We start from the raw sequence: 25,840 nt of genomic DNA, 5'->3' as shown, positions 1-25,840 counted from the left end.
TAAAATTAGAATATTGTGCCAGTCAGACACGTTCATCAGCGTTCATCTTTCATCGTCAAGTTTAATAGGGACTGAGGAATGTTTAAAAAAAAAATCACATATCCCAAACTAACATAACAAAACAAAAAGTAAAAAATTAATCCATTACCTTATTTTATCTGTGGACGTCGTTTCATCCCGTGTAACAAGTGTAGGTCGTTTTGACATACTGGCTAAGCTATGAATTCACTAGGATAAATACGCTCGAACGAATTTGTGTTTTTTGATAACAGGCCTGACATGCTCAAATGCCTTAGACAGCTAGACATTCATATTCCCCATTATTCTGTTTATTTTACTATAAACATCTGTGTTGTCAGATGAAATTGGATAATGGTGACAGTCAGACACGTTCTTCAGCGTTCATCTTTCATTGTCAAGTTTAATGGGGTCTGAGGAATGTTATTTGCAGTTGACAATCACCGTTGTGTCTGCAGAAGTACTATGGCAGATTGCAAGATGGGAGTGACTAAAGTATTTTGATCAGTAAAATAATTTTCGAAAACTAGAGTGACTGTGAAATAAAGGTTGGTATTAAATATTAAATATCAAAGAAAATGGATGCAATAATGAAAAGGAAATTGAACTGACATGAAAAGAGTAGTAAATGTAGCCAGAATGCAAGGTCAGAATCACGATGTCAAATACGTCACAATACATCAATCAAGATGGATACAAACTGTCAACAACTTTGGATGTTGTAAAGACTTGATTTGCAGTTTGCGTGAATTAACAGGAGAAAAATGTATGCAAATTCTGTGCTTCAGTAACAGTATTTGCTGCTTTTTTGTGTGCAATAGAAGCAAGAAATGCTGTCAAAATACATACCCTTCTGGTAAACAAAACAACCTTCGAACGTTTATCTATGTCATCAAGTCGTGGAATGCTGTGTCTTGTGTTGTGACTTGACTTTTTCAACGCTAAATAAATTGTTCCACCCCCAAGGGTTGTAACGCTTAATCAGTGACGTAGATTTAGAATTTGAACACAAGATTTGAGTATTACAATTCATTTCTATAGTTGACTAGCGTTCTAGCAACATGGCTCAACACATACCTAACCAGCTACACAATACCTAAATTATTTCTCAGGCAGTCTCCTACAGGACGCGACTCCTTCCACATATGATCAAACTACCACTATGTCTACTACTGCTACACCACAGCCCGATGTTTCTGAAAATTCAACTCGCTGTATTAGTCACGAATGCGATGCCTACACCTAAATCATCTGACAGTAGTACAACACGTCCGTCAACTCGTGATGACTATGTAACGCATTGCTCCAAGAGGTGAGAGCATTTACACATATCTGCTGTGCCCCGTCAAAAATGTGTATGTCACCGTAAATTCATTTTGCTGACAAACTTATGTACATCTTCGTGAGTACTGTAATGGCTATCCAACTAAGTGCGGTGTGTCTTTAACGATGAACCATTGCAGAGTATTAAATGACATTATGCCACAAATCCACCGTGTTGTCAGGTATGTTCGTTTTCATTTTTTTAAAAATCCAAATATTCGTTGCTCATTTTCTCTTCACCCCGATAGATTAGTTCAGAGTGGATGCGACTATCGAATTCCAGGTTGTTTAGTTAATTCGTGAGCGAGTTTGCAAACTGATACTTTTGAGACTACTGTAAATACAGTTCAATCTGCTAAACGTTTACCAGTGATTAACATTATTATGCGTGAAATTTTCTTTTGTATTTTTTACAGGCAACAGGAAACCATTGGATAAACTTGTTACAAAGAAAATCGTCGCTGAATTCATCTGTACGCAAGTTCGTCATAACATTCAAGCCAATTGCCTCGGGTGTGTGAACATCCTTCACAACGCCAGCATTTGTGTTTATCTTATGGATTCGCCGATGAAGATAGTCAAATTAATGAATTCCGTCTCTATATTAATCAAGCTTTATCTGAAATTGATAGTGGTAATATTGCCATGTGTTACGACGCATTTCAACGCATTCACCCAGATTTGGTTGAAAAATTTTCCAAGCATTATACACTTATTCTGTTTCCACGGTATAAATCCAACCCCAAAATGTGTTTAGTTTCTTGTGAAATTACGTTATCAACACGCGAAATGAATTCCCAACTCTTTGACTTTGTACAACAGCATATATAGAATAAGAATACCAATCATACTTTATCAATCATTCACTGTAGTACAGTGAAATGTAAGACACTTAGTGAGTTTTCTACTGACCCCTAACCCTATTACATTTATTATTATTGTTATTGTTATTATTATTATTATTATTGGAATTATTAGAATTAATATTATATAATCGATTCTGATTTACTCAGTGTGAATACTTAACCGCATTTGAAAATGTAATTTTCTATTCTTAAATATTACTAATAATATCATTCTTATATTACTCAGTTTTCAATACATTCTTTTTTGATTATTTACTCAAACAAAAAATAATGTATATTCCATGTCACTGATCTTACTAGTTTTACCCTTCTTTTGTAAGTTTCATAATCGAATTCTTAACCGGGTTTGAAAATGTATACTCTAAGTATTATTCTTATATTACTCAGTGTGAATACTTAACCGTGTTTGGAAATGCATACTCTATGTATTTCAACCATTTTAACATGTCATTTTTTATTCTTAAATATTACAAATAATATCATTCTTATATATTACTCAGTTTTTAATTCATTCTTTTTCGATTATTTACTCAAACAAAAAAATCAAAAAACAAAAACAAAGAAAAAAAAAGTATATTCCATGTCACTGATCTCAGTAGTTTTACCCATCTTTTGTGTAATAAACTCCGTTAGTTTTCAAAATGACGTGTATTTATTAGCGTGTGCGTGTGTGTGTGAGAGAGCTCCCTCTACGATACATTCTAAAAATCTTTCGTGACGTCCACGTTCGTCCAAATAAAAAATAATTAAAGTAAAATAAAAAAAAATCCAATTAAAAAATTATGGTAATTTTTGCAAATGTATTCGCAATGACCTCGACACGACCTCGTATTCAAATCTATTTTATGTATGCAAATGTCTTCACAATTTCCCATTATAACGTTATTTTAACAGCAGGTCCCCATCATGTAACAACATAGGTAACATTTCCATGTAAATCTGACAACTTTGCACTTGCTTTTCACAACTTTGTAAGCACTTTGTTTAACCTCATAAGTGAGTGTCTTGTTTATTTGTGGGTGTTTTTTTGTTCAATAATATAGCATACAGGTACGTGTGGTGGGTGAGATAGAGTTGCGTTGTGTAGAGAAATAGACTTTCATGAGACAAAGTTCTGAGAGATCCACTTGATTACAACACGTCAGAGTTCATTTGAGTCAAAACCAGAACTACTCCCTCCAAATAAATCTGGCAGCTCAGAGTATTTGCACAATGTTGTCAAAATAGAATACATAAATGTGATTGGTTCAATTCAAAGTGGAAGATTCCACTATCATAGCAGCAAGTAATTAGTGTTAGTTACAAGGTCAAATGTTATGCAAAGAGTCAGCAAGACCAACACCTAACTTGCAACATTAAATGATAAACAAGATACAATATAATACAATGTTATACAACACAGGTAAACAGTAGTAGTCTGAACCAATGTATATAAATACAGAAATTTCAAATGCTGTTTGCAATGGAGCTCTCAGCGATAGTATGTATAAATATCGACAGCCTTGTTACCGCGATAGAGACAATATTAATATTAAATCGGGTCGTCACCTGCGCATTCGCGGGAATTGAGCCCCAAGCGATGATGACAACACACGCTAAAAACGCAAAGCATCATTGGTAGACGCTTGTTTGTAAACAAAGGCACGCTATGGCAATCTAACGCATGCGCAGATGACGACTCTCTCGCTTTAATGAGCATTTCGATGTCGTGACAGAATTGTATGGGCGGAGCTGGCATGCGTATATAAGTTTACATTAATACCCGTGAATAGTGGTAAGCGATCGCAAGCACAACGAGAAAAACAAGCTTCACAAAATTTGCGTATCATCCGAGGACCTTTGTGTGCGGGTCAAATATAGAAACAAAAATCAGATAACGGTTGAAGCTGAAAAGAAGAAGGTTGCGTGTCAGACAATTGAGTTGACAGTCGGTAATGTGATGAACCAACGCCCACACACAAACATGTATAACTCCAGAGTTCAGGTTACTAGGGTCTAGCGGGGTCGAGGTGTCCAAATAAGGGTCAAAGTGTCTAGGGTCAAACTGGATATGGGTCGAAGTGACTAGAAATCGCTATCAGAAGTGTACGCATAAACCTCTTGTTGGTATTCTCGGAGTAATGTACAACTAAGTATCTTTAGTGGGTTGGGTCTGTCTTTTAAAAAGTGTAGTTGAATCGGTAATTGCGATATGTGACATTTTTACTGTTGTGTTTGAGAAGTTTAACCGGAGTATGAAACATGAATATCGTGTTTCTGTTGTCGTAATTTTTCAGATATTATCAACATGTACATATACTACTCATTATATGTACATACTTGCAGGTTTATCCTACGCGTACGACATTTCCATTATCCTTATCGTTCGTAGATTACTGTAGTAACCTACGTCCTCTTGTGGGGAAAATATTATATAGTTATGGCATCCCGGGATAGGCATATATTTTGCACGTGGTATTGAACAGTGGCGGCGGCACGAGAAGGGATTGGGGCAATTTTTGCGATATTGAGGGGGTCAGGAAATTTTCCTTGGCTCAGTGAACAATTGACTACATAGGTTAAGGGGCCAGGCGAAATAATTGTATTTAGAACATCTTGTTTGCAAATTGGACAAAAGAAAAAATAGCTTTGGAAATTTTCGCTTAAATATTTTCTGAAATTGTGTGGCGGGCAAGTGATATTGTCAGCGAGATTAGGCCCAATATTAGTGAAGTACGAGTTGAAACTATCTGCAATGTCTAACTATCTGTTATTGTTATGTTTAGCGTAGTGCAATGCAGTTTTTGAGGGGCCATTTTCGTTACAGTTTTATTTAGAATTTCATTGACCACTTGCCACGTTTTGCTTGTGTTACTATTCACAGATGACACTTTGTTTGTATAATACACTTTTTTTGCTAAGTTTTGTCAATGTGTTTCTATACGTTTTACATTTATTTTTGAGTGTGTTTCTTCGTTTTACTGAATAAGTAATATTTTGTACGAATTGATTTAATTAGAGCTTTAAATATTAAGGTTTGCGGCGACGTTTGTGTGATTTTTTTTTGATTTTCTTTACCTGTATATGTTTTAATGATATACCATGAAAAATATCATAAAAGGCGGAATGAGCTTCATTGGGATCTGAACAATTGTACACTTGTTGCCATGGTGCCGCACTCAAATCGGTCAAGAAATCATGCTGGTTGTAATTGCTGAAATCATATTTTATAAATGTAGTATTTGTTTTAAAAACGTGTTTGAATTGTTGTATAATGCCAAAGATTGGGTAGTGATCCGAAATATCAGATTGAAAAGTGCCACTGTCGATAACGTAATCTGTGATATTTGTGAGTAAGTGGTCAATGATTGAACTCGTGTTATTTGTTACTCTGGTTGGGGTAGTTATTTGGGAGAAATTGTATGAATTTAGGAGTGTAAGGTAATTATTGGCCGAATCTCTGGACGTATTGCTGTTCACGTCACCAAGGATGAAACAATGCTTGCCCTGTTTAGACAAATGATTGAGACATACCTCCAAACTGCCAAGGAATTCGTGACAGGGGGTGTTGGGTTTACGGTAACTCACACCTATGATTAGTTTATTGTTATTAATGAGCGTCTCAACAAAGATCAATTCAGAGTGGGCGATTTTGATTGTGTTAATACACGTGACGTTCAAAGAGCTGTGAGTATACAGTGCTATTCCCCTGCCCTGTGAGATATCCCGATCACATGTAATCAAATTATAAGAAGGGGTACTGGAAAGAATAGGGGTTGAGTTGGAGTGTAGCCTGTTTCTGTGATACCCGTAAATAAAAGTGGGTGGTTTAAAATATTGAGAAAGGAAACAAAGTCATCAAAATATTTTGTGAGGGATCTAATATTTAGATGTTAAAACTGTTTTGAAAAGAATATATCCGAGTTAAACTAGTTTACAGTGTAGGATTTACAGTTGTAATTGATTGCCAGTAATTCTGATTGTAAGTTCATTGAGGAATGGATGGGTAGCTAGGTGGATGGACGTGGTTGTGGTGATTATGCAATGCGTATGCCATTGTCTCCTGTTGTTTTTCCTTACGAGTATATCGCCATTCTGTGTCCATATGTACTTCCATTGCTTTGCTTTGCGTTGCGTTGTTAATTAGTTAAATATAGGTGTTTGTTGTGGGGTGAGGTTTTCATTAATGAAAATAGTGTTATTTCCGGGTAATGCCATATCTTTGGTAGTTTTTTTTTTCTTAATTGTTTTCTTGAAGCATATAATTCATTTCTAACTGTGCGCCTGGTGAATTTGACAATAATTGGTGCTGGTTCTTGATTATGACGGGTTGATCTACGTGGAAGTCTGTATGAATATGTCAATATTTGTTTTTTCGTTTTACAATTCGGGTATACCAGATATCTCTATATTGTTTCGTCGTGTATATTGTTGCAAGTCGCTGAATTCATCCTGGGTTTTTTGGCAATCTTGTTTGGAGTTCGTTGTTCTCTTCCCTCAGTGCCGTCATTTGTTCTTTGAAATCATCAAAGAAATTACTCACAAAGCTCACGCAAGCTTGAAGATCAGTAATACTGGTTTCTAGTGTAGTTAACTTGTCTACTTTTGCTGTAATCATAGCTAGTGTTTTCACAATTTACCATTGTTTGCCGTCGTTGAACTTGGGCTCGTACTTACGGGGAAACGATTTGCTTGACATTTTTGCACAGTTGAAGTCGCCTTGGCATAAAGTTGTATCACGCGTTTTACCACAATCCACACACTTCTTTCTTGTAAGGATTGCAGAAAATGCTTGCGCTAATATAGAAATTCTATAACTTTGCAGGAGGAATAAAATTGCGATGGGAACCCTAACTAACAATTTTAGAATAGAGAAATGTGTATTGTATGTTTGAATGAAACTGATCAATGCACTACGGATAACAGGTTGACGAACTTTGACGTGGCACACACATTTTGACAAAATTGCCTTTATAATATACGTCAAACTGACAATGCAAAATTATTCGTGCGCTGGCCTCGCGCGTTGATTGATGGGAATTGACTGAAAATTCAATAGTTTTCGAGAACATGCAGAAATTCAAATCCTGCGGGACAAGTACAAGGAAGCCATAGGAAGTATCAAAGTGGTTTAAATTACCGAAAAATAGCATTAACAATAGAAATCAAAGAAAGCTTAGAAAGAATTCCTAAAGAATAAAATGTCTTTGGTCTGTCCAAATTATAGGCAGTGACACCACCTGGGTTTCCACATGAACCAATCAGAATGTGACTTGCCAACAGCTGTGTCACGTAGGCCACTCAGTAGATCATAAACATCCTTTGTTATGTAAATTACAAGCACACCTGTTAGAACCCACTGTCCTTCCAGACTTGTAACAAGTATGACCTGTCAATCACCTTTATGACAGTTATCACAATGCACACCGTTTCCATGCACACTTCCATTTGCAGGGTTTGAAGCAATATGACAAAAACATGAATTAAAGGATGCTGACACAGGGTGTATTTTTACAATTGCGGAACAAGTAATATTTCTGTTGATATTAGCATATTGTATAAAAGTCTTGGCAAGGCCAGCAGTGAGTAAACTCCGCCAACTATGTGGATGTTTTGACAACCAAGGTATCGGCAACAAAGTTTGGTCAACAAGCAGACAGGTATCAATTCTATTATGCTGCAATTAGTGTGGAGGATCCAGCACGCCAAACATAGAAACTTTCTAGAATAGTTTTCTCACCCATCTCCGGGAACTATATATATAATGTAGCAGACTTTAAATTCAGTTCAGTATACCATGCTCTTCTGGGACTAAAAATATCAATCACCACAACGTGGCATGAATTCAATAAGAATATTTTTATAGTTTTCGAACTGATGATAATGCTTCCATACTCATCCATATCAGATGAGTAAAATCCTATTTAAAGTAATACATGCACCTTAATTATAAAGATATTTATTGAAATACTTATCATTAGTTAGTATGGTAATTAAAAACATAGTTCAACTCTGGTGACCTTACCCTTTGTTATATAATATTATTCATTTATCATAGTTTGTTTCTTAATTATAATGAATAATATAATATAATGAATAAGATGACCAAGTTTGATAAATTTTGGAATAGAATTAGTAAAGTTATTGTGCACGCAGTAACAATTTTTAACGACAACAATGCCTCTACCGGACAGAAATTTTCCTTTAATATACCTTTCCCTTCCATTTTTGATGGTACAGGCAAGGTATAAATATCAGACAAATAATTGTCAGCCATATAATGAAGTATTATTGTAATCATCTTTAATGTTATTAATAATAATTCATTGACATAGTACTAAATGTCTCCAGCAATAAACTAGAGATATTATAATTACAATATATGTATATTTTGCAAAATACTATTTTACTCACACTCAGATTCCTGTTCATTGCTGACAATTGTTGCATAATGTATCTAGATTGCGATGTATGTAGTAATATACTGGTATACATAGTACAGTAACTATAACTTTACAAAATAAAATGAAACCTGTTTTCAATGATACATGACTAATAATAATCATGCTTTACCAATATATTACGAGTTGATGACCAGATAGCTATCCGCCATATTTAAAGTAATACATGTGTGTGTGTATATATATATATATATATATAAAATCGTATAAACACCTTCATTCAATAAAAATGCCATCTGTTTTACCTATTTCATATCAAAACATCATGATCTAAACATCTTCACATTTTTGCATACATGAAAACTAGTTAGAAAAATACTACATGTCTGAAGCTTTCTGTGCACTCACTTTTTACAATGTTTTGGTCCAGCTTATCAATTTTATAGCTCAACTTAATCTCATTTCTTTTTAATGCCTCCTCATTTCTAGAAAGATAGCACATTCTGAATGTCTCTCTTCCCTGACTCGCTGTATTAATCCCACTGGTACTATCCTCCTGTCCACATTTCAAACACTCTAACACAACCAATAATCCATTTTTCAGTTTATCAGCATTCTTTATGAATTGGACATTTGCCATATGTGTTTGCTCTCCTGGATCGTTTGAATATGAAAAACACATGCCACTTTTTTTGCACTGAAACGGCTTCAACCCTATATGTGTAAGCATGTGCTTTTTAAGACTACCAGACGAAGTAAAACACTTCTCACAATGTATGCACTGAAACGGCTTCAACCCTGCATGAGTAAGCATGTGTTGTTTCAGATCACCAGACCGAGTAAAACACTTCTCGCATTGTTTGCACTGAAATGGCTTCAACCCTGTATGTGTAACCAAATGCTGTTTTAGATGGCTAGACAGAGCAAAACACTTCTCACATTGTTTGCACTGAAATGGTTTCAATCCTGTATGTGTAAGCATGTGTGTTTTTAGATTACCAGACCAAGTAAAACACTTCTCACATTGTTTGCACTGAAATGGCTTCAACCCTGTATGTGTAAGCATGTGTAGTTTCAGATCACCAGACCGAGTATAACACTTCTCACATTGTTTGCACTGAAATGGCTTCAACCCTGTATGTGTAAGCATGTGCTGTTTCAGATCACCAGACCGAGTAAAACACTTCTCGCATTGTTTGCACTGAAATGGCTTCAACCATGTATGTGTAACCAAGTGCTGTTTTAGATAGCTAGACTGAGCAAAACACTTCTCACATTGTTTGCACTGGAATGGCTTCAACCATGTATGTGTAAGCATGTGTTTTTTTAGATCACCTAACTGAGCAAAACACGTCTCACATTGTTTGCACTGAAATGGCTTCAACCCTGTATGTGTAAGCATGTGCTTTTTAAGACTACCAGACGAAGTAAAGCACTTCTCAAATTGTTTGCACTGAAATGGCTTCAACCCTGTATGTGTAAGCAAGTGCTGTTTTAGATGGCTGGACTGAGCAAAACACTTCTCACATTGTTTGCACTGGAATGGCTTCAACCATGTATGTGTAAGCATGTGTTTTTTTAGATCACCTAACTGAGTAAAACACTTCTCACATTGTGTGCACTGAAATGGCTTCAACCCTGTATGTGTAAGCATGTGCCGTTTTAGATTACCAGACCAAGTAAAACACTTCTCACATTGTTTGCAATGAAATGGCTTCAACCCTGTATGTGTAAGCATGTGTCGTTTTAGATTACCAGACTCAGTAAAACACTTCTCGCATTGTTTGCACTGAAATGGCTTCAATCCTGTATGTGTAAGCACGTGTTGTTTTAGATGGCTAGGCCGAGTAAAACACTTCTTACATTGCGTGCACTGAAATGGCTTTATCTTGTAATGCACACTTTCAGGTTCTCGGTTGATACTGTCATCTCCTGTAATGGTATCTGGCTGTGAAAGCATTTTGAAATCTGTATTTACTTCCATTATTAGGTTATATAAGTAGAGCTGAGTGACTGAGATTGAATGTACAAGCTTGAAATAAACCAACAGAACTCAGCAAGCAATCACATTACACATTTTAAGCCAATGAGCTAAATTATCAGTGACTAATTATATAAATTTTGTGTGTTTTTTAAACCACTTAGATATATTTCTAAACAGTTTAGGAAGCTCTCTCACTTCTCCGGAAATTGTGAACAAAGTGTGAAATGAAATGTACAATTCCAAGGCTTCATTATTTAAAGTGATCTTCATCTATACATTGGCAACAACTTCAGTTTTTACCTACAAAATAATGAAACACATATAAGACTTTTGTCTACTGAATTAAAAGTTGAAGAACGCAATACAATATATCAAAATATATGCGGCATCAATTATTCTAGCTAAAATGATGAATATATAGCTATATTATACAAGTACCAACTTTTTATGTGCTTCTATAGAGCCTAGCTTCAATGTAACAATGCACAATTATTTGATTGCATTCTAGAATGCTAACTGACAAGAATGGTTCTAGCATAATAGGCATGCCTAGCTAGAAGGCTAGTGGGTGCTGTACTATGCATCTCTACAGAATATTGACATGTAAATACACTTTATTGTATCAATGTGAAAGTATGGTGTAACATCAGAACAGCCAATCTAGAATATTAAGGCAGGCCTAGAATGTTACCTACATGTAGATACAATGTAAGTGGAGTGTATCAAAGCAAAGCAGATGTATCAAAGTAACAGTATGATGTCATATCAGAGCAGTGAGTCTACCTGGAATGCTAATTATCTGTGTGTTTCTACAAAGCCTAGAAAAATATCTGCATGTAGATACAATGGAGATGTAATCTATCAAAGTAAAAGTGTGATGTGATATCAAAGCAGCCCATCTGGCTAGAATACTAGATTTCTGTGTTTCTCCACAGAGCTTGATATAATAGCTACATGTATATACAATGTAGAAGTAATGTATCAAACAAAGTATGATGTGAAATCAGATCATGCAATATACCGAGAATGCTAAATGTTTTTGTCTGTACAGATCCTGGAATATTACCTGTACATGTATGTCGTTGGAATCAAAGTAAAAGTATGATGTAATAACAGAGCTGCCTATTCAGCGAGAATGTAAGTTGTCTATGCGTCTCTACAGAAAATAGAATAATACCTACATGTAGTTATATGTACATTGTAAGTGGAATGTATTGAAGTAAAAGTATGGTATGGTATAATATCAGAGCAGCCTATCTAGCGAGATTGCTAGTTTTCTATGCGCATCCACAGGGCATGTATTATGTACATGTAGATGCAATACAGATGTATCAAAGTAAAAACATGGTTTGATTTCAGAGCATTCTATCTAGCTAGAATGCTAGTCGTCTATGTGTCTCTACACAGCTTGGCATAGTAATTAAATGTAGATACAATGTAGATGTAAAGTAACAAAATAAAAGTATGGTGTGATTTCAGAACAGCCTACTTAGGTAGAATACTAGTTTCCTGTATCACTGCAGAACCAAATATAATACCTACATGTATATGCAGATACATGTACAATGTAGATGCAATGTTTCGAAGTAAAAGTGTTTTGTAATAATTTCTGGAATGCTAGTTTTCTATGTGTCCACGAAACCTAGCAAGATTGCTACATGTAGATGCAATGTTGGTGCTATGTATGAAAGTAGAATGTGGCATAACCATCTACATGTATACATGTACGTAATTAAAATTATTGAAATGAACTACACTTACCTAAAAGAAATTCTGCATGGGAAAACCGTCACTCAGTATACCATAAATAATGATTCTAACCAAAATGTATATCTATGTTAAAAAAGTATAAGAGATTCTGTTGTTATTAAATAATGTATGTATTTTCATGTAACAATGTATTTTTTTGTGTGTGTAAACAGAAATATTGAATTGTTAAATAAAGTATGTATATTAATACTACATTTTTAATAACTGTACACAACGTGTTTTATGCATCACTAAAAACATAGTTATGGCATTATGACAATTTACGTAAATAATTTTATTTTTCTGTCAAAAATGATAATGTGTTTTTTTTTAAATGACACTAAATTTAAGACATTTAAAACTGCAATTCAAGCATTTTGTGGCAAACGTCACTATGACGTACCCAGGGAAGATACATATGTGACATTTAAAAATAACAGTATTATAACGTTATAAAATTACAATATAATAACGTTTTAGTATGATATAGCAAAGCAGAATTATGCTGTCATTATAACATAATTATTTATTTATTTATTATTAAAAGTTTTTTTTTTAATAGCGTCTTTCAAAAAATGTAATTTTGATCCATCTTATAACGCTATAATTACATTTTCAATCAGTAACTGTGTAGAATTACATCTAACACAATTAATTTATTTCGAGCATGCTCGGTTGTTCTCTCAGTGTTGTTGGGAGAGGTAATTTTGAATAAAAATTACGAAAAAGACCCACTTAGGATTTTCAGATCTGAAAAAAATATGTCAATATTCAACAGTGACTTGTTCATCAACCTGCCAAGTTTCATCGATATCTGTAGCAGATTTTCTGAGAAAATGATGCAGATGTAAAGGAAGCAGTACAGATGGAAAACACAAATAAGAAACTATAGTTCCCAATTCAGGATGCGCCGACATTAGGCAGAGGGTTCTCTGAACCCGCCTATTCACATCATAGACTCCTGTCAGTCAAAATGACTATTTTGAACTGTATGCATTATTCAGCAATTCTGCCAATGACGGAGAGATAAAATCTAGGTCAGGGGGAGCCCCGTGACCCCAAGATTCTTTTCCCTTACGTCACGAACCACGTGACCGAGCCCATATGGCGGCGCCATCAGGGCTGGATATCCACTCTGGTTCCTTTTTCTCCGCATCGAGCACTTAGATCAACGCTACGGAAAGAGTGAGGTAACTGGGGGGACCCGGAGTCTATGGTGAGTATGAAGTATGTGAATAGGCGAGTTCGGAGAACCCTCTGCCTAAATTCACTACGTTCAATTACCCACCATAGACTCCGCTCAGTCAAAATGACTATTTTTAACTGTAGGCAGAGTCAGACGCCGATAGGTGGCAGGTTTTCCGAGCAAACAGAAAAATGATGAAAAGTCATTTCCCAGTCTGGGATGAAACACTCCACAATAAACTCAACACCCTAGTTAAGACCCAAAAATGAGTGGCGTCTTACCTTGCCTGTGCTGTCCCCGGAGCAAGAAGCCAGAATGCTGCTACGGCAACAAACTTTGGTGTGCCCAAGAAAGCTAGACCCCAACCCAATTCTGGGGGTAGTAAGCATTCGAAGTAAAGACCGAAACAGTTCTACATGAGAGCATAGGCCGCTAAGCAGGACCTGGGAGCTTCCAGGGGAGTGCTGACGGTAGAGAAATCTGTCCACAAAAAAATGCCGAGACTGACTTATTGCCTATGCGCAGGGACCCTTGTGGTTGTTCGAGCTGGGTCAGCAAACCAAGTCTGACCCACTACGTCATGACCCAACCTAAATAGACCCTTCTCAATGGATTTGGTGTCTCTTGGGTGGTAGTTGATAAAAACATTTTGCGTTCTCCAGAAGCCTGAAGTTGGGGAGGCCGGCCTATCCTGCCTGCCTGGGCCATAACACAAAGATATGTGCCTGGCACCCCGTCCTGAATCCTTAGTACGGTTTGGTGGCAACTCTGTGCTCGAACTGGGCAGAGAAGCAATTTATCCTGACCCTCCGGGCAGACAAAATTTGACAGCCGGGGGATGACGATCGGGTGACGATCAGGTGGGATTTGGTTCTAGGCGAGAAACCTGATTTGTGTCTTTAGCACAACTTGATTGTCCATAACGGTGGTACATCATCTGAGAAGGACAATGCCCCCAGCTCTGGTCGACGCCTACCTGAGGCGAGGGCCAGTAGGAAGACTATTTTCCACGTCAAAAATTTGAGGGGTGCTGATCAGAGAGGCTCAAATGGTGGTCTGCTAGATCGGACAACACAGCCGACAAGTCCCAGTTGGGCTGTTCCCTTGTATGGGGTCACAGCGTCTGGAAAGCAGTGAATAGTCTCCTAATAATAGGACAATCGGCTAGTCTTGTTTCATTACGTTCTCAATGGTGGGGGACAAGGCCGACCTGTAGCCAACGATCGCTGCAAACCATTTCGTCAAACAGGTGGACGAAGGAGCCTGCTGCCTGGCCAACAGAGGGATAGTATGGATCAATCTCCCTTCCGCTACACCAATCAGTGTATGCTCGCAGCCTAGAAATGTAGGCCGCGTTAGTGGAATCCCTGTTTGCCCTGGCCAGGACGTTGGCAGCCCGCTCAGATAAGGCTTTCGTAAGTGCGGGTCTACCGAGAGCCTCTCTGCGTGTAAGTGATACCTGCTGGGCTCGTTGGTAGTGCGCAGTCCAGTTGGGATGGCAGGTCCGGTAAGTCTGGAAGCACTGCTGGTGTTTCGACTAGCATTTCCGACAGAAGTGGAAACTAGGCCTTGACCCGTTCGGAATCGCAAACATTGTCTTGCAAAAATTGTATCACATTTTCGACAGCACGTTGTGTTTCTGCGTGACCAACTCCCGTTTCTTCGGCATTTGCTTCGTCGGCAACTGGCGATTCAACTACTTTATGGTTCGTCTTCGATTTACGTTTGCCTCCTGGTTTGCCCCTGCAGTCCTTCGAACGGCTTTCTTCTGTAATTGCATGTTCGTTGTCAGAGGAGACAGTCTCCGACTTGTGTTTGTTCTTTTTCTTTTTACGCCTTTTCTCAAGTGGACTATTATCACCGGTGTCCGTGGTACGTTCGGCTGGTAACTCACCGACATCAAAAGTTTTCTTTGCTTTGGATTTCTTTCTTTCTTTTCCCACGGAAGACACTATAAATATTACTGCATACCAGGATGACAGCACACAAATATTGATTTTAAATACAGTCTATCCCCCACTGGCTGTGTCGGCAGAAGCAGTAGATGACAAGAGACACGTGCCTGTATCGTTACAATGTTACAGACAACACATAGGTGGAGTGGATCGTTCTAACCAAAGGCGAAAATACTATCACATGGGCAGAAAAAACAATCGTTGATGGATCTACATGGCCTGTTACCTGATTGGTGGACACTCGAGTAGAATTCAAAAATCCATAAGAGAAGTTGCCTCCCTTCCATGTAACACGTCATTTATTCGCAGTGAAAACATGGATTCGCACGAAATATGCAGACTATCCGGGTGTCAAAAATCGTGTAAGCAGTACAGCAAGGACGGGAAAAAAACGGTGAGTGGCCGATTATCGGAAACATCGAAAGGATGCCCAATTTGTAAAGTTCACCTTCATGCGGGCGAATGTTTCACTGCTTTTCATCACAACATGGCACTGAGGGGAAAACGCACCGGAGGAACACAAACACGAAGTACGGAAGAGCAGCCCTCGACATCAGGCAGACGCATGGGAGCAGCCCGCCGGGGTGGGCGACTAAGAAAAGCGTACAACAAATAAATTTGGAACTCATTACAGCGTCATAGACTGTACAATAGTTTGAGTTGGTGAAAATACGTTATCATTAATTTAGTTTCATGCTCACTCGGTATTTATACGTTTTAATGTCAGGATAGTTCATTGGGTCTAGTCGGTGGAAAAACGTTTCTGCGTGAGTATATATACACGCCAAGTCCCTGCAGTTACGTTCTCGCTAGTTCGTTTTATTTCAAGTGGTTAAATATACGTTGAAATATTTAGTTAGTTAATCGGGTCATGTCGGTGAATATACATTGCTGTGTGAAGGTAACCCCGATCAAGTCGCTGCAGTTACGTTCTCGTTCATTTTAGTCTCAATTTGAGTCGTTAAATATATGTTGTAAGTGTGGGCTCACTCGTATGGTCAAGTCGGTTAATATACTTTAGAGCTTGAATACAACATCAGTCAAGTCACGGAAAGTACGTTGTAATATGTTACACATGTAGTTCAAGTTGTTGAATATACGTTGCAATTTGAAATGTATGCTGTCAGGTCGAGTACGTCAAACACATTTTCCCCTGTACATGTCCCAAATATCCCCATACTCACACGTTTTTTTTTTTCTTCTTACTTCGAACTTGCATTCATGTAGTGGCCTTGTACTTGCTTGTAATATGTTTTCAATTAAGCAATATTTATTTCAATGTTTAACATGTGTTTATTGAGACTGCACAAAGGGCAAAACATTGTTACTTAACGACAGTAAAAAATGTGTATTAAAATAAAACAGTGATTTTTTTTTTATACGAGAAATTGTTGTCCATGGTGGTAATGACCGGAAAAGGGTTAATGGCGCCGCCATATGGTTTGTGACGCAAGGGAAAGGAATCTTGGGGTCATGGGGCTTCCCCTGACCTAGATTCTATTTCTCTGTCATTGGCAGAATCGCTGATTAATGCCTACAGTTCAAAATAGTCATTTTGACTGACCGGAGTCTATGGTGGGTAATTCAACGTAGTGAATTTTACTCTCTGCTACAAAGTTCTGCGGAGAAGTATCTCCCGCAATCGTTCCTTGGAACCTTCCAGGTCTCGCTTTTGACCTATGCCCTCAGGCAAACTGTTTCGTTTTTTTTCTTTTGAAGGTTAGTCACCCAAGAATTCAGGTCTAGCGTTCTTGGGCATACTGACACCCGTCACAGGTCAGCTTTTTGGCTTGGTACGGAGACGGCACTGGCAACATAGGACACTGTTTCTTCACTGGTCTCAACTTGGCGGTCTTAAGTAGAGGGTATTATCCCGAACTGGGAAACTCATTTTCATCATTTTCTGTTTGCTCGGAAACCCGCCACCTATCGGTGTCTGACTCTGCCTACAGTTCAAAATAGTCATTTTGACTGACTGGAGTCTGTGGTGGGTAATTTAATGTAGTGAATTTAGGCAGAGGGTTCTCCGAACCCGCCTATTCACATAGTTTATAGACTCCGGGTCCCCCCAACCACTCCACTCGTTCTGTAGCATTGGCTTAGTCCTTGGTGCAGAGAGAGAATGAACCAAGGTGAGCGTAGAAGGTAAGCTGGTGTCGCCTCATTACGTCGGTCACGTGGTTCAGGACATAAGGGAATCTTAAAACAAGGTCATGGGTCTTCCCCTGACCTAGATTTTTCTGTCTGTCATAGACAGAATCGCTGATTAATGCCTACAGTTCTAAATACTGTAAAATGACTAATTTTCACTGGGTTTAAATTTCACTGATTTACCATTTCGGGCATATTCAGTGGGTTTTAAATTCACGGTTTTATCATTTAGATAATGTGTTTTATGCTAAATTTTACATATTCACTGGGTTTTAATTTAGCGCATTTTCCAGTCAGCGAAATAAGCCAAATTAAAACCCAGTGAATAATTAACCATTTTACAGTAGTCATTTTGACTGACCAGATTCAATGGTGGGTAATTGAACGTAGTGAATATCGAATGTTACCAGTATATTTATTTCATTATTTTAACAACTTGTTGTAACTGTGGGAATTAATCAAACGCGAGTTGTTTGCGCCAAAATGAGTATCAAATATTTGTCCATACATTTGTTCTCTAAATTTAACAACTTGTAATGGTGGAAAATAATTAAACCAGAGTTGTTTACACCAAAATAAGTTTCAAATATTCGTCCATACATTTATTTTCTCAATTTAACAACTTGCAATGGTGTAAAATAATTAAACCAGAGTTGTTTACACCAAAATAAGTTTCAAATATTTAACAACTTGTAATGGTGGGAATTAATCAAACGCAACTTGTTTAATCATTTTTCATCATTCCAACTTACCCACAGACAGTGCACAAGAGAGTATCATTATTGAGCTACAATTATTAACAGGAACGTGTCTTGGCATTAGGATTAGGGTCGGGTCACGTATGGGCAACGCAATTATTAACAGGAACAAGCTTTGGCATTAGGGTTAGGGTCGGGTCAGGTATGCGCAATGCAAATGGCAAACACCAAATTGGCAAGATGTACATTAACGGGTTATGTCATGCATATAGTTTACCAGAAGAGAAAACACCAAATTGGCAATATTATTGACAATTGTGACTCAATAATAGAAATACTAGTATGTTGTATATCTTTATATATAGTAATACACACTATATAGTCTCAAAAAAAGCAAAGACAACCAGTCAGTCCATTGTGGTCTTGTGGGTCAGTTGTCTACATAGTGATCAAGAGAACCCGAGTCAATTCCCCTCCCTGCCTGACTTTTCTCGCAAACACTACCTTGCAATAATGTTAAGTATGACAACAAATTATTTATTTGCACACGGTTACTAAAAAAGACGGTTAGGAAACGTTATTGTTAAAAGGTGTGAATCTGCCAAATCCCTCAAGGATGCGTGTCGCGCTGTGTACGCCCTCTATTGCTTGAGATTTCAAGGCCCACCATTTTTTTCATTTTTGTGTCGATCACTTGATGTTCCGCGAATTTGAAATTTTAAGCTCGTTTTCGATGGAATATCCACGTTTAGTGCACAAGCTCTACGAAGAACTACACGTACATTTCGGATGAGTACTCTTTGTGACTGTGATAACATTCAGAATCGAGAATCGTCATTTATCGTTTTCACTGTTGTCATGAAAGTAAGCTTGGGTCCCGGAAGAAAAAGTAACGAAAATTCTAACCCCTAAGTCACTATTTTAAAATACATTATATTATAAAAAATACTACCAAATGAATTTTTATTATACTACTGTGCGTACTTACGAAGGTTGTGTGCGATTTGGGGGCTTATTAGAGTAAATTTTATCGTTTTGCTTTCGCGTCACTGTATCAGCCATTTTGTTTAAAGTCGTAACACTTTTTTTGTAGACGCCGTAGAAATCGTTGAAGATGTATTCAACATTTTCCGCCAGTTTCATAAAATGCCTGTTTAATTATTCTTGTCTGTCCTTGTTTCATTTTTTTGGTAAATTTTTCATGTTGCAATATTCAGCATGCCGTTAAATATGGTTTTAGACCACACTACAATTTTTGAACACATTGAACTGTCGGTACAACTTTCTAGCAGTCTCTTCGCCAAATCAATTTTTCGAACCCTTTTTAACCGTTCTTAATTTCATTGGAACTGCCTGTTGTTGCATATTTGGTCTGCTTACATGCATTTTGTAGAGCATGGGCAGGTTATTTCAGTTATTTTATCGCATATTTTGTTTATTTCCAACAAAATGTATGTGGTATCATGGCTCCTCATTAAAACTTTGGCATGGCTGAAATATAAACACTTGTATGGTTTCTTTGACGTCTTTTTTTCTGATCATGTTTTGTTTCAGTTTTCTGCCGATCTTGTTCTTTAGAAACGAAAATGCCATTCAAGACAGGCAAATTTGTATTGAGTTTAAACCGAGCGACAGGTTTTGTCAGGATTCACTGGAACAACTTACACTTTAGTATTACTGAAAGTATCCACAGAGACACAATAAAATGGCTTGCAGTTGTTGATTGCAATGAACTCTGGGAAAATGACGTCATATTTGCGTGATTTCCTGTCTACATTTTATGTTAATGAGTTATCACAGATTAGTACGTCTTTTGTTTCAAATGTTTGCCCGCGACACGCATCCAATGAAAAGAACATGGTTCGTTTCCTAACCGTCTTTTTTAGTAACCGTGATTTGCATGACTACCCACATGGTTCAGTGGATTTGTACACTGTCAGCAATGTTAGAGATCGCTGGAATCCACTCGTTAGTACGATTTTGGAATGCTAGAGAAAACAGTGCTCCTATAAATATGACTTAAATCCTACCACTTGTGTGAGGACACTCTTGGTACAGTTGACAAGACAGTGCGCTGAAAACGTCATGAATAAATTAGCATAATTTAAAAAAAAATGCATGTAGATACGTCTTCTGTAAGTCTGCTCTTGTGTCGATATTACACACGCTGAGACAACACACGCGATGCCGATCTGTCCATACGTATTATTTGTAATTTCACGAGATCAATAACTCCACAAACATGAATATCTGACGAGTACACTATTATTATAGACATATATCACTTACCTTGCTCAGAGATTTCCCTCAATTTTGACGTAAGCTCGTCCCGTAAACTCTGTCTCATGCAATCAATCGCACAATGGCGGAGACCTCCGTGACCTCGAATCAATAGACCACTTTCTCCGAAGTCGTAGATACGGCGTTTCGCATTCCGTTTTGGATGTAACGTGAACTTGCACGCGTGATATTGTTTTTGTGGGTGTACCAATCGACGTCACAAAAATAGAATTCCCTTCTATCGACTATTAGCAATCTGACATGTTTGCTTGTGAGTATTTTTGCACCCGAGTTTTGCTGAAATGGTATGTGCCCTCTACGGTGACACCATTTTATCAATAGTGACATCGCTCACAGATGGCGCTCTTGCAAACAGCAAACGTCTATGGTCATCACATGCTAATTCTGATTAGTAATCACGGTTCACACTTGTATTGTTGAATATTGTGTATCTGAATATTACGAAAGCCCATTAAGGCCTTGACAAAAAATATTAAATCTTGAAATTGTGACTTTCAATCTCGAAATTTTGACTTTTTAATCTTGACTTTCATAATGCTGAAATTTCTAGTTTAACGATTGAACGTGGCGAATTGCATCAGCAAGATCAAGAGATAACTACATTCAAATAGACAATACAGGTTAGATTTGTTGTTCATTTGATTGAATATTGAACACTCCCAATTAAAGTGGGATGGTCATCACCTGCGCACGCGCGGGAATTGAGTCCAAAGCACCGATAACAACACACGCTACAACGCACAGGCTAATGGATAGACGCTTGTTTGTAATCAATGACACGCTATGGTCATCTGACGCATGCGTGGGTGACGATTCTTCCACTTTAAGGTAGCGAGACTATTATTTGTGTTGAAAATTACGATTTTCACATTTATTTATTAATTGATGAAATGCACTATAAACTTTCATGTGATAAAGTCAACATAATATAGAATGTCATGTAAGTTGGTTAAAATGTAGATTTTCTGAAGGAAAGCAAGGCAGCCTCAGTAGTGTTTTCCAAAATCAGCAACACAGGATTAATCTGTGTGCCTATAAGTTTCAAAGATAAACTCAAGACAAAGCAATGTTAGGATGTGTTATCAGTAGCTATCTGACACACAATGAGTGTTTCCAAACATTTGAGTGGTTTGTCTCCGCCCCTGTTTGTTTCACAGATTAGTCATTTGCATATGAATGCGTTAGACACAAGGTCACACAGCCACTGAAAAAAAATCATTGATTTTGGTGTTTTCATATGCCGAATTTATCCAATTATAGCTATCCCATTCCTTTATTTTTTGGTTTCCAATAGCCTTACACATTTGGATGTCCCTACACATGTTAAAACAGACCTTGATGGAAAAACAAATTGATTGTGCCGATAAACAAGCTTGAAAATCTTTGCTGTTACTTCATGGACGTTTTCTAGGAGTTTATGTTTTTCAAAATACAAGGTCTTTAACAAAAAATAACGTATACTTATTGTCGTCGGATTAACACCAAATTTTCACAGCTTTAAGGTGACAGTGAGAGGAACTTGAATGTGTCCAGACAAACTATTTCATAGGTTATTTACCAACGAGTTGTGGTTTGAGTTGGGGGTAATGCGACTAAAACAGTAATTGCAATTCAGCACACTATTTTTTAAAACGCGTTGCTTGAATAAAACTGACCAGACACATTCACATTACCTGACTATTGAACAACTAGGAAAAGTGAAAAAAATACTTCTTATCGCCAGCATAAATGCGTAATTATTTTTTTTTACAGAAAAAGTAATTTTTCACCTTTGATTGAGTAACGCGTCGTAGAATGCAGATACGGGCATGCAAAATACATTTGTGAAAAGCTTGAAGTCTGGCGATTCTAAAAATATATACTTTCCTGGGTCTATTTGTAGTCATTTAGTCACAACTGGAAGATGAAAACAAGTATGCAAATAATAGTCCCGCTACCTTAAGTGTGTTCAACATTAGCGTACTCCACTTTTTCTATAAGCCCCCCTTACTACGGTGGTCCACAAGTAACACCATATATTTAATTCATCGCGGTAAAACTCTATTATTTCACGGAAAACTTCATTATTTGACGGCAAAACTTCGTTATTGGACGGCAAAACACCATTTCCTCACAACAAAACTTCATTATTTCATGACAAAACTTTGCTCTTTGACATCAAAAGTACAATTAGTTGCGGCACAGCTGTGTTACTTCACAACAAAACTCTATCACTTGTCGCGGCAAAACTCTCCGCGTCATGGCAAAACTCTCCATTTCCCACAGCGGAAGTTGCCATAATATCCCGTAATTCCCACTTTTTGAAGCCAATCAAACTTCAGATAACTAATAAATTTATTAATTGTCTGGTCAATGTCGACACGGTTTGGTGACTGTGATCACCACCGCTGTCTGCTGCAAATTCGTATAAGTAGCGAGCAAAGCCGCGTTCTGTGTTAATAACCAAGACTTCTGGGGACGTTATCGAAGTACCAAGACAGCTTACATTAAAAATGTTTTTTTTTGGGGGGGGGGTCTGAAGAGATGGATTTTTATTCCTGTTTTTTCCGGTACCCCCTTAAACCAAATGTAGATTTTTTATGTTTTTCTAAGTTCATTTATAAAATGCAACTAGTCCAACAGGAAGAGAAATGATGTTTTCTATTGTGATGAAACAATGAATCATTAAAATACTTTCTGTTAATAGATTGTCTGGAATGTGATAGTAAAGAAGAAATAGAACAATTCTTAGCAACCTTGATGCTCGTGAAACCCCAAAAATAATACGGAAAGTGATGAATCCAGTGATGATTCAGATAATATTGAGATGGAGTCTGATCACCATCGGGATGACGTTTAGCCAATTTAAAAATATTAAAATTACCAAAAAACTAACAATTTATTTACCTTCAGTTTGTGGTTTGCGCTACAAAGTGGCGCCGCCGTTTCTCACAAAATAAACCACGGCGAGCCCAGGAACTATATAATCAACTGTACGCAGTGTAAGAAATAGACGAAAGAATGAAAAATAAAATCTATAAAAATACCAGCTTGAAGAATATTAGTTGCTATTTCAAATTTCGCCAAAGCCATGCCTATATATTTAATGATATCTGCAGAATATTGGTTACGAACCACCGGAAGTTCACGACACGGTAACCAGTGTTTTATAGATTATTATGGATTTTCTTCTGAATTTTTCAGTTCCAAAGGGGCTCGCTGGAGCTTTCATCTCTTGTCTATTTCTTACACTGCATACCATCCGATACCCCGCCCCACTCATAGAGATTGCGTACAGTCATTATTTATATAGTTCCTGGGCTCCCTGTGGTTTCTGTCATGAGAACAAACTGCATGCTCCAGCATATTGACCCTTCACTGTACTCAATAAAATGCTCCCATCTGTATCAGTTAGTACTTCGATAGCGTCCTCATATGTGTTGAATATAAACACGAAACGCAGCTTGCTATGTATGAACTTGAAAATTTCTAATAATTTCCACAAATTTCTAAAACAAATGTTTGACATCAGAGTAGGAAATAATGCACAAAAATTGCGTAATTGTCTTTTCAATGTGTAAGGCAAATCTTAAAATAATGATACCGCTGGTTTTCGCAGATGGTCTCCCATGCAAGTAATAACCACGACCGATTTTCATTTACTTTGCGATCAGTCGATCACCTGACCACTCACCTACGATAATTATTTGTAATTTATTTAAATTGGAGACCATTTCATGTTTGGAAATGTTTCAAAATTCTACGTCCTTCGTGAGCCACTGCGATATTCAAACGGCATTTTACGATGTATTTCTTCACTTTTCCGAACTTTTAACAACAGGTCTGTGGGGGAAACTGCCACAAACAGTATAGGATCTTTAAATCTCTCAAGGATCTTTAACTCTTACAGATAGACTGTAGATACATCAAGCAGTAGACGGTATACCAGTGTGCAATGTTCTAATAGTGAACACGCATTTATTCGGTTGTACAGCAACGAGATATAGGCCATGGGCCAGGATAGGCTATCGTGCACCCCCCCCCACAACTCTACCATACCAATTTTTTTTAACCATTGGGGTCTACTCAATATGAAATCAAGTGGTAACAGTGAATAAACTGGGACTCGGTGTTCATTTTCCACATATTTTAGATGGTACCTCTGAAAAGTCATATTTCTGCTGTTGTCACCACACAAAATGCAAACCATATTACCATGACTATTATGATGTTTAAATAAATAGCAAGAATAGCAATTGTTGGTAAAATTGAAGGATAACATCTGCTGATTATAACGAAATGTCAAAATGTTACATTTTATGTCAAAATTTGCATAACGGTGGCCATTTTGAATATTTAATGAGCAAAACGCTTAATTTCAGTATTTTTTGACAAATGCAATATAATCATGTTTAATACATGTCATTATAGGTTTGCTTGGTCAAGGAATTTATTTTTGCTATTAGTAAGGTAAGAAAATCCACTGATATTAAGAGATTAATACTTTTTCTTGTTTTTTAGTGTCAAGAAAAGGAAGAACCTCTCACATATATGTGTGCATGATTCTTATAGATAATCTGTACATTTCCAGATACTATGTTTTGGCTGTAACAGATTTGATGACCATCAAATAAATTAATGCCATCATAGAAAATTTACTCGCCCTTCATTGAACGCACATTTTGGTATCCTTTTAACCATTTTGTAAACACTTTTTTTTCTATTAATTTGCAGATTGTGCATTGTGGCTGAAATAACAACCAAATCAATGATTTGAAGTAACACAATGGAACCACCATTGAAAAGAAAACGGCCATGTGTACGACTTCCTCCCACTGTCTGTATAGTTCATGTGCCAGGCTTAAAGTATGGCGAACTGCAATTATTCTCTGGGATGAAAGATGCTCAAAATAAATTGGCCAAACTGCAAGAGATTAAAGAAATGCGGCTTGCACAATCTTTTGGATCTAACCACATGATGAAAGATACATGTCAGCTCATTCCAGATCAGATTGCAGAACACCATGGTTTCCACTGGCAATGCTATAAGCGTTTTACAATGAACCTTGATAGACTTAAACCAACTGCAAGTACATCACAGGGTGCTGATACAACTCCACAACGTTTGAGTCACAGAAGTGCAATTGACAAGATTATATTCAACCCTGATTGTATTTTCTGTGGTTCAGAGAAACGAAAGAAGGTCAAAGTACATCAGAGCTGGACTAGCCAGGGGATGAGCCAGTTTGA

General features: G+C 37.3%; 1 protein-coding gene across 1 annotated transcript; it reads right to left on the bottom strand.

Moving 5' to 3' along the window:
• Window positions 1-8,464: 8,464 nt before the first annotated feature.
• On the bottom strand, window positions 8,465-20,881 carry LOC144352792 (uncharacterized). Its single transcript, XM_085508271.1, has 3 exons — window positions 20,600-20,881; window positions 12,333-12,404; window positions 8,465-10,871 (listed from the first exon to the last, which is right to left on the bottom strand). The coding sequence occupies exon 3, from the start codon at window positions 10,569-10,571 to the stop codon at window positions 8,955-8,957; it is 1,617 nt and encodes a 538-aa protein (XP_085364397.1). The 5' UTR covers window positions 10,572-10,871; window positions 12,333-12,404; window positions 20,600-20,881; the 3' UTR covers window positions 8,465-8,954.
• Window positions 20,882-25,840: the final 4,959 nt, after the last annotated feature.

Source organism: Saccoglossus kowalevskii, chromosome 15 (genome assembly GCF_978046115.1).
Source record: "Saccoglossus kowalevskii chromosome 15, keSacKowa6.1, whole genome shotgun sequence".
In the NCBI taxonomy this organism is placed as follows: Eukaryota; Metazoa; Hemichordata; class Enteropneusta; family Harrimaniidae; genus Saccoglossus; species Saccoglossus kowalevskii.
Note: the sequence above shows the minus strand (reverse complement) of the source record. Positions and strands in the feature narration are given on the sequence as shown.